A 10,681-nucleotide genomic window follows, 5' to 3' on the forward strand; every position below is an offset into this window, starting at 1 on the left:
CGCGGAATTTAGCAGCGATCGCGTCGAGAATTCGCAAAAAAACAGCGCAGCGCGAGAATGCTTGTTTGTTGTCATCCAAGTAGGGATGCTCGATAATTTCAAATAAATTTGTTCAAAAGCAATCAAATTGATAGAATTTGTTAAAAATCGATGTTTCCGCAGAGAATTCTTTTCCTACAAAATTTCGATCAATCTTGAGTCATCTCAGGTGTGGTTCTCGGAGAAATTCCACCTAAAATGGGTCACAGTCACCTGAACCTTCCAGCCCGACCGACAATGGGCACTCCCTTTCGGGCGACCCGCCAAGGTGACTCAAACTCTCAAATCGGCCTCGTTTGCATTTAATTCCCTCTAAATTTGCAAATCACGGCTCTATCATCGCGAAAGTGGACGGTCGCAGGAAAAAAAACTGTCCAAGCTGCAATAAAATGCCAACGTAAACAACTTTAACAATAATTCACCATTTCTTCACGCCACCGTATTTTTTCTGCTCTTTTTTTCCTTCTGGCCCAAGCAAATTCATCCAAGTTGGGATTTATTCACGATAAACGACCGTCTTGAGATCCCCCCTCTTAAACCCTCCTCCCTTTTTAAGGTGAGGGAACGAAAGCACCCACGCGATGCATACTAAACAAAAGTGCTTCCCCCTCAATGCAATTGTTCGTTGAGGAAACACAGAAAACAACCCGCGAAGCGCCAAGGCAACAAGGTCATCTCGTGGCACTTTGGTTGAGGGGGAAGGGATCTGTCAGTGTGCGAAGGGGGGTGTTGTGGGAAAATAATAGAAAAGAAAACAAGTGCAAAGTGGGGAAAAGCACGTGTTTTTTGGATGGTATGTTGTTCGTAGAATTTTAGTTTATTTTTTCATGTGACATTTTTATTTCCCCTGTTTAAGTTAATCTTTAATTTCCAAAAGATTTTATAATTCATTTAAAGTTTTATGGCCATCACAACTTTAATTCTATCAATATTTCTTGAAATAATTTCGAAATGATTGTGAAATTCTTTTTAATTTAAACACTTTTCAAATATTTTGAATGAAATTTAATATTAGATGCACTTCCAAATTCACCAACCCTAATCCTAATGATGTGCTTAACCTCAACCCCTTAAATTTGGCTCTGTCCGTGAATTGCCTGATTTGAGCTTTTTTCTGTTAGTTAATTATTACCTTAGTTGCCAACGAACAATTCGGAAGCTGCTTACCTGTAACGAAAGAATAAAATAAGACTGATCAATATGAGTGAATCGTTAGGGGCCATTTATAACAACATGAAGGAATCTGCTTACTTTTTTTTTATATTAATTTATTTTTCATACTTATGTAAAAGTATCTTTTTGAAACAATGTTAAATAAAAAAGAGTAATTTATGTCAACGTCAAAACGTATTGAAATAAAAGCACATTTTTTGCCTTTCTTACTAAAGAAAGGTATAGGTTTTACTTTATGGCTGGACGTCAATTCACATTTTCGACGCTCTATCGATTCATCTTGACAGAATTCGTCTGTCTCCAACCCTCGAATTTTGAGAAAATAAATTCCGTGGAGGTCGAGTGATGTTCGTGTGTGGTAAAATTTTGCCAAATTTTGTGTCGCGTCGTTCTCAGCTCCCCTATATCCGATTTCGATCCTTCTGAATGCAGATGAAAGCTAGTGTGCTGAACCTGGGCGAGTTGCCGCTCAAATTTCGAAATATCCATCTGTTTTCTGATGGGATAAGATTTTCCAACGAATTACACAGTTTCCAAATGAAAATATGGTCATTTTTTTCATTTTCATATCTTTTATTTATCTCAAAAAAAATTTCGAGCTCTACAACCTCCCAAATTTTCATCGGGATTCATAGTTTGGTTCTGGAGTTAGAGCCGTTTGATTGACCTACCATAAGAAAAAAAAATCCCTAAAAAAAGGTAAAAGCCCACCTGGTACCCTTCGCCAACATTTTTCGTTTCTGATTTTATCCGAAATTTCTTTCTACATTCATAGTACAGACCATGAGTGAGCATCTGAAACAAATTTGACATCTATCGGCAATCTTGATCAATTTTTAGAACGATTTACTTTTTGTCTTTCTTACTAAAGACAGGTATAGGTTTTACTTTAAGTCAGGACGTCATTTCCATCTTCGTAAATATTACGATTCAGCATGAATATTCATCGGAAAAATCGCCAAAAAATCACACTGCATCGATTTTCGACGCTTCGACGCTTCGTCGCTAAGTCGACAAGTTGTCAAGTTGAGCTTCGAATACTGGCGCGAGAATGCTGGCGCATATATTTTGTGGCTCGAGATATACTCGTTGGTAGTAGCTTGTCTACCGATGTTTCCTACAACATGTAAGATATCGTAGCTTTTCGGTTTCTTTTGCCCTGTCCGTTTTTGCATAACTGTCCAATGTTTATGCAAAAACTTTTGTGACATAGGACATTCATCCGACTACAGTTAAACCTCGCATATGCAACTCATATGGGGGTTTCTTATGCGAAGCACGCATATGCGAGGTACAGAGCTTATGGGATTTTGGCTATATGGGAGACATGGCCTATATTTTTGTAAAAAATCATCTTAACTATACAAATTTATAGTGTTTTGGAATCGTTATGAAGTCAGCTATACAGCTACACCAAATTTACAAGGTTTACGATGTTCTAGGTCATCCGAAACTTCCTCAAGTTAAGGCCTATGTGTTCACCGCCGTACAAGTATTAGGTAGACGATTGTGACTTTGGTTTTTGACCTCAGATTATATCCGGATAGCCTCAGGGAGGTTCAAGGACTAGTCTACCGATATGTGGTGATGTTCTGGGTCTTCTGTAGAGTCCCGGAAGTTACGACCGATGGGTCTATCGCCGTAACAAAATAGAGGTCAGTGATTTTTGACCTCAGATCATATCCAGATAGCCTCAGGGAGGTTCAGGGACTAGTCTACCGATATGTGGTGAAGTTCTAGGTCTTCTGTAGAGTCCCGGGAGTTAAGGTCGGTGGGTCTACCGCCGTAACAAGATAGAGGTCAATGGTTTTTGACCTCAGATCATACCCGGATAGCCTCAGGGAGGTCCGAGGACTAGTCTACCGATATGTGGTGATGTTCTAGGTCTTCTGTAGAGTCCCGGGAGTTACGACCGATGGGTCTACCGCCGTAACAAAATAGAGGTCAGTGATTTTTGACCTCAGATCATATCCAGATAGCCTCAGGGAGGTTCAGGGACTAGTCTACCGATATGTGGTGAAGTTCTAGGTCTTCTGTAGAGTCCCGGGAGTTAAGGCCGGTGGGTCTACCGCCGTAACAAGATAGAGGTCAGTGGTTTTTGACCTCAGATCATATCCGGATAGCCTCAGGGAGGTCCGGGGACTAGTCTACCGATATGTGGTGATGTTCTAGGTCTTCTGTAGAGTCCCGGGAGTTACGGCTGGTGGATCTACCGCCGTAACAAGATAGAGGTCAGTGGTTTTTGACCTCAGATCATATCCAGATAGCCTCAAGGAGGTTCAGAGACTAGTCTACCGATATGTGGTGATGTTCTAGGTCTTCTGAAGAGTCCCGGGAGTTACGGCCGATGGGTCTACCGCCGTAACAAGATAGAGGTCGGAGGTTTTTGACCTCAGATCATATCCAGATAGACTCAGGGAGGTTCAGGGGCTAGTTTACCGATATGTGGTGATGTTCTGGGTCTTCTGTAAGATCCCGGGAGATACGTCCGATGGGTCTACCACCGTAACAAGATAGAGGTCGGTGATTTTGACCTCGGATCATATCCGGATAGCCTCAGGGAGATCCGGGGACCCTACTCCCGGGACTCTACAGGTAGACTATTCCCCAAACCTCCCTGAGGCTATCTGGATATGATCCGAAGGTCAAAAACCACTGGCCTCTATCTTGTTACGCCGGTAAATCTATCGGCCTTAACTCCTGGGACTCTACAGAAGACCCAGAATATCACCACACATCGGTAGACTAGCCCCTGAACCTCCTTGAGGCTATCTGGATATGATCTGAGGTAAAAAATCACTGACCTCTATCTTGTTACGGCGGTAGATCCACCAGCCGTAACTCCCGGGACTCTACAGAAGACCTAGAACATCACCACATATCGGTAGACTAGTCCCCGGACCTCCCTGAGGCTATCCGGATATGATCTGAGGTCAAAAACCACTGACCTCTATATTGTTACGGCGGTAGACCCATCGGCCGTAACTCCCGGGACTCTTCAGAAGACCTAGAACATCACCACATATCGGTAGACTTGTTTATGAACCTCCTTGAGGCTATCTGGATATGATCTGAGGTCAAAAATCACTGACCTCTATCTTGTTACGGCGGTAGATCCACCAGCCGTAACTCCCGGGACTTTAAAGAAGACCTAGAACATCACCACATATCGGTAGACTAGTCCCCGGACCTCCCTGAGACTATCTGGATATGATCTGAGGTCAAAAACCATCGACCTCTATCTTGTTACGGCGGTAGACCCATCGGCCGTAACTCCCGGGACTCTTCAGAAGACCTAGAACATCACCACATATCGGTAGACTAGTCTCTGAACCTCCTTGAGGCTATCTGGATATGATCTGAGGTCAAAAACCACTAACCTCTATCTTGTTACGGCGTTAGACCCACCGGCCTTAACTCCCGGGACTCTACAGAATACCCAGAACATTACCACATTGGTAGACTAGTCCCCGGACCTCCCTGAGGCTATCCGGATATGATCTGGGGTCAAAAACCTCCGACCTCTATCTTGTTACGGCGGTAGATCCATCGGCCTTAACTCCCGGGACTCTACAGAATACCCAGAACATCACCACACATCGGTAGACTAGCCCCTGAACCTCCCTGAGACTATCTGGATATGATCTGAGGTCAAAAACCATCGACCTCTATCTTGTTACGGCGGTAGACCCATCGGCCGTAACTCCCGGGACTCTACAGAAGACCTAGAACATCACCACATATCGGTAGACTAGTCTCTGAACCTCCTTGAGGCTATCTGGATATGATCTGAGGTCAAAAACCACTGACCTCTATCTTGTTACGGCGTTAGACCCACCGGCCTTAACTCCCGGGACTCTACAGAATACCCAGAACATTACCACATTGGTAGACTAGTCCCCGGACCTCCCTGAGGCTATCCGGATATGATCTGGGGTCAAAAACCTCCGACCTCTATCTTGTTACGGCGGTAGATCCATCGGCCTTAACTCCCGGGACTCTACAGAATACCCAGAACATCACCACACATCGGTAGACTAGCCCCTGAACCTCCCTGAGTCTATCTGGATATGATCTGAGGTCAAAAACCTCCGACCTCTATCTTGTTACGGCGGTAGACCCATCGGCCGTAACTCCCGGGACTCTTCAGAAGACCTAGAACATCACCACATATCGGTAGACTAGTCTCTGAACCTCCTTGAGGCTATCTGGATATGATCTGAGGTCAAAAACCACTGACCTCTATCTTGTTACGGCGGTAGATCCACCAGCCGTAACTCCCGGGACTCTACAGAAGACCTAGAACATCACCACATATCGGTAGACTAGTCCCCGGACCTCCCTGAGGCTATCCGGATATGATCTGAGGTCAAAAACCACTGACCTCTATCTTGTTACGGCGGTAGACCCACCGGCCTTAACTCCCGGGACTCTACAGAAGACCTAGAACTTCACCACATATCGGTAGACTAGTCCCTGAACCTCCCTGAGGCTATCTGGATATGATCTGAGGTCAAAAATCACTGACCTCTATTTTGTTACGGCGGTAGACCCATCGGTCGTAACTCCCGGGACTCTACAGAAGACCTAGAACATCACCACATATCGGTAGACTAGTCCCCGGACCTCCCTGAGGCTATCCGGATATGATCTGAGGTCAAAAACCACTGACCTCTATCTTGTTACGGCGGTAGACCCACCGGCCTTAACTCCCGGGACTCTACAGAAGACCTAGAACTTCACCACATATCGGTAGACTAGTCCCTGAACCTCCCTGAGGCTATCTGGATATGATCTGAGGTCAAAAATCACTGACCTCTATTTTGTTACGGCGATAGACCCATCGGTCGTAACTTCCGGGACTCTACAGAAGACCCAGAACATCACCACATATCGGTAGACTAGTCCTTGAACCTCCCTGAGGCTATCCGGATATAATCTGAGGTCAAAAACCAAAGTCACAATCGCCTACCTAATACTTGTACGGCGGTGAACACATAGGCCTTAACTTGAGGAAGTTTCGGATGACCTAGAACATCGTAAACCTTGTAAATTTGGTGTAGCTGTATAGCTGACTTCATAACGATTCCAAAACACTATAAATTTGTATAGTTAAGATGATTTTTTACAAAAATATAGGCCATGTCTCCCATATAGCCAAAATCCCATAAGCTCTGTACCTCGCATATGCGTGCTTCGCATAAGAAACCCCCATATGAGTTGCATATGCGAGGTTTAACTGTATATGCACAGTTGCATATGCGAGGCGCTCTTATGCGAGGTTTGATTGTACAATCAATTTGTTTCCCGTGTGCTCTCAAAATCTCCTAAAAGTAGGCTTAATTTTTTCGTGATTTCGTAAGTTTATTTAACAGAGTTCATTGGATTCCAATAGGAGCTTTCTAAGCTTTTCATCGTTTATATCGTTTTCAAAGTTTTCAATGCTCGCGACGCCAATGGCTTTCTACCTAAGGTACTCGCGATTGAGTGTGTAGTGGTGCGGTTGTAAAAATAGCTATCTCTGACTCTCTCACTTGCGTAGAACCCGAGCATGGGTAAATAACAAGGGAAATGCGTAATAATACCTTTCTCTGGTATCAATACCAAATTTTGGTATTCCTGGACCCTTTAAAATTTGTCTTAAGGATTATGCAAGAGCAAAATGTGCTATCATACCAATTAAAGGTATTGTTTTGATATTGCAAAATTGCAGAATTTGTCATTGGTCGAACACCACATATTGGTATTCTTTTGGTATTACAGTGTTTTATCAAATTCCTCTGAAACTATGGGAAAATGTTGACCAATTTTGACAAAATAATTAATTTTGCGCTAAAATGATGTCTCAAAGCGAATGCTTTCATTGAAAACCGGAAATTTCAAACTTGATTTTAAACATTTTTGATATACCCCCTAAAGAAATGACTTGAAATTGTGGAAAAATTTCTAAGTCAGGATGCTACATTAGGGTGTAATATGGTTGTATGGAAAAAAATAAAGTTGTCCAAATTTAGCGAGCACAGCAATTTTTCAGTTCCTTTTGGGGTCCTAAACAACTCCCCAAAGTTTGGGAACGATTGGTTTAGTCCTCGCTTTGCGCAAAACCCCGCAAAACGGTAAACCCTAATGCCACATTTTGGTATTATTTTGGTATTGAAAGGTTTCATCAAATTCGTCTGAAACTATGGGAATTTTTTTTATAAATTTTGATGAGATAATTAATTTTGCGCTAAAATTAAAGCTGATTTTAAATTTTTTTTATATACCCACTAAGATTTTTTTTTAAACGTTGAAATTTCTTTAAGTTGGGATAACCAAATATTTGAAAAACGAGTTAATAGACAGATTATAGAATTTTGGTGAATTTCAATCCAGTTTCATTTTAATAACACTTATTTTTCAATCTTGTTATTTTTTAGAATCTTCAAGAACTTCAAGCACAGGCCGTTCATCAATGACAAATGCATTCAATGTGGTGAAGAATATCACTAAGAACAACATGGAACCATCAGGTGAGTAGATTTGGCTGTTGCATATGGATCATTTCCGTTTTTCACTAACTGAAACTGTTGCACTAAAAATGGTATGAAAATACCAAATTTAGGTATTTCTTGTGCAAATACCAGCGACCAAAATGTGCTCTTGGTTGACCAGTAATAGATGGTAAAATACCATGAAATCAAACCAAAATCATGTATGTAGAAGACCACAGGAATACCAAAATCTGATTTTCCAAGGGCGCGGGAATACCTAAAAATAGAACCATGGCAATACCAAGTTTTGGTATTCAAGCAATGTTCAAAAATCCAGAAGACCTCAACTTGGTATTGAAATGGTTTTATTTTGAGGTATTATTTTACCCTTGGAATAACATGGTTTGGTATTGTTGTGCCCTTCCACATACTAGACTTTGGTATGATTTCATGGTATTTTACCATCTATTACTGGGCAACCAAGGGCACATTTTGGTCCCTGTTATTTGCCCAAGTAATACCAAAATTTGGTATTCCCGTGTTATTTACCCCTGCTCGGGAAGCTGAATGGCAAGCTTCCCTGCACCGTGCGGCACACGCAGTTCACCTGTACCTCGGTTTTGCTTTGCGCCTGCTTTGTACGGTTTGGTGGTACGATGAATCAAAATACCAACACACAAATGGGCTCGTACCGAAGCTAGAAAACCAAAACCGCTGTGTGCGTTGTCACTGGCGCATGGGAAGCTTGCTATGCTTGCGTTTGTCATTAACGCTTGTTTGAATAAGAATGTGTACGATTAAAAATCTCTGATTAGTTTTCAGAAGACGTAAGAGCCATTGGTAAACAAAGCCCTTTTTGCAACGGTACTCGACCTACTTACGAAAAAACAATTTCAAAAATGCTTGAGATTGTTCATCTACACGTCCTTCAAGTGCTCTAAATTAAAGATAAATGAAATTTTGTTTCAATTTGGAGAAAAATGAAAATTAGTGTCGCTGGTCACGGTGGCTCTTACGGCTTTTTGAAAATTCATCCGAGAAATATTCTATTGGTGAAAATTGCGTTTTAATTTCTTTTGAAAACATATCATTTATAATACTTTGCTTTCATCATAAGACTTTTTTTTGTGCTGACGTTATGAAATAAAATCTGTTCAGCCAGTACTGAGAAAACTCAGTGAGAATTTTGGTCGCACACACACACACACACACACACACACACACACACACACACACACACACACACACACACACACACACACACACACACACACACACACATACACACACACACACACACACACACACACACACACACACACACACACACACACACACACACACACACACACACACACATGTTCAGTTTTCGATACTCAGTCGATAGGTATACGTGAAGGTGAGTCTACGAGTTTTATGAGAAAAGTTCATTTTTACCTCAGTGAGGAAGGCAAAAAAGTTATAAAGTGAGATATTTAGTTTTTTCCAACACCATATTTTTTTATGAAAGCCTTTGTAAAAGGAAAACACTGAAGCTCCTTAAAAAAAATTATGAAGATTAAGCAAATAGCATAGATTTTACTCGATTTCCATTCCAAACCCATTCCCCTCTCAGAATGGCTTGTTTTTCCCCAAAAGAATTCCCTCACCAACTGAAAACTACAGAGTTAATCAACATTTCATCTTAAAACTTTGTGATACAAAATATTATGAATTGGAAATTCGCAAAACATTTTTCATAATATTTCAAGAATCTACAATGCTAAGCTTTTCACGAAACCTTTACTAATAAGGAAATTAATTCGACTCGTGGAGTACAATTTTAGAATAAGTCTTGATTTTTGAGACAAAAACGTTAAAAAAGGTACTAGTTCAATTATTAATGTACGCCAAAAAAATCTTAATTAATTCGAAGTTGAAAGTTGAATTGCTGACAATTAATTCTTGATTATTTTTTTATTTATGCAAACAAAAACATTACTTAAAACTCAACTAAACTGAAAAAAAACTCTAAACATGAAATCAGGCACCGATTGGAGATCAGTTCAAAACACATCTTCAGTTAAATTTTGCACAGGGGACCGACTTTCTGTGCTAAAAATGTGCTTTCTTCAAGAAAGCAAACAATGCCAACGCGTTTCGCGTCCGGGATAACACCGAGGTACGCAAAACAAAATTTCTTCAATTTTTTCCTAGGACTAGGGCACTTGGTCCTTACTTGTTGGACCACTGCAGCTAGTGCACAATTTCGCACGGATAATCCTAGAGGAATGGAGGAGCTTTTTTTGATCTTGTCAAAATGTTAAAAAAAAAATGAAGAAGTTTCGAAAAAAAATTGATAGTCGTTAAGTCAAATTTTAATTTATTTATTTTGCTAATAATAAATTTTTATTTCCAATCAAATTCTATGTAGGTGTAATAAGCTTCACCCACCCTTAAACAATACTATTTTCGTTTCACGCGAATGCCGGTGCCCAGTGCCAAAAGTTTATGCGCAAGAATCTCGTAAATTTTGAACGTTAACACATTTTCGCCGTTACCGTCTTTGGATTTACCATCTTTTTTTTGTTTTCTCTTGCACGAAATGCGTTTTCTGGATCACTTCTTTTTATTCTTGACTGCATTTTTTGTGTGCTATTTCCCCGACCGAGGTGCAAGCGTAAATTTAATCTTATTTGAAGAAAGATGAAGCGGAAAAAAAATCACGAAAAATTGTACTTAATTTTGAGTTGGCAGAGTTAAAGTCGTTTAAAAGTCGGGTTGAGCCCGGCAATTAGATGGCCACCCACGATATCATAAAAAAATAAGTTGGTGGAGGGGAAGGACATAAAAATTGTGATTTTCGCTCGTAATTTGGCGTTATATGGCAGACGAAGATTGGTTTGCTTTTAAAAGTTGAGAAAAGATATATTTTTTCTCTGTTGAAGAATTGCAGTGCTGGAATGTCATTTTTGAACGGTTCGTTTGCAATTCTGGAGGATGCCAAGATGGGTTCA

General features: G+C 40.9%; 1 protein-coding gene across 1 annotated transcript in view; it reads left to right on the forward strand.

The window, feature by feature from the left end:
- The first annotated feature begins 237 nt into the window (after nucleotides 1-237).
- The window catches only part of LOC120427286 (uncharacterized), a 22,318-nt gene continuing 11,874 nt past the window's right edge, over nucleotides 238-10,681 (forward strand). The window contains exon 1 of the mRNA XM_039592137.1: nucleotides 238-307. Within this exon, the coding sequence (XP_039448071.1) occupies nucleotides 238-307 (70 nt within the window). The remainder of the gene's footprint in view (nucleotides 308-10,681) is intronic.

This window comes from Culex pipiens, chromosome 1 (genome assembly GCF_016801865.2).
Source record: "Culex pipiens pallens isolate TS chromosome 1, TS_CPP_V2, whole genome shotgun sequence".
In the NCBI taxonomy this organism is placed as follows: domain Eukaryota; kingdom Metazoa; phylum Arthropoda; class Insecta; order Diptera; family Culicidae; genus Culex; species Culex pipiens.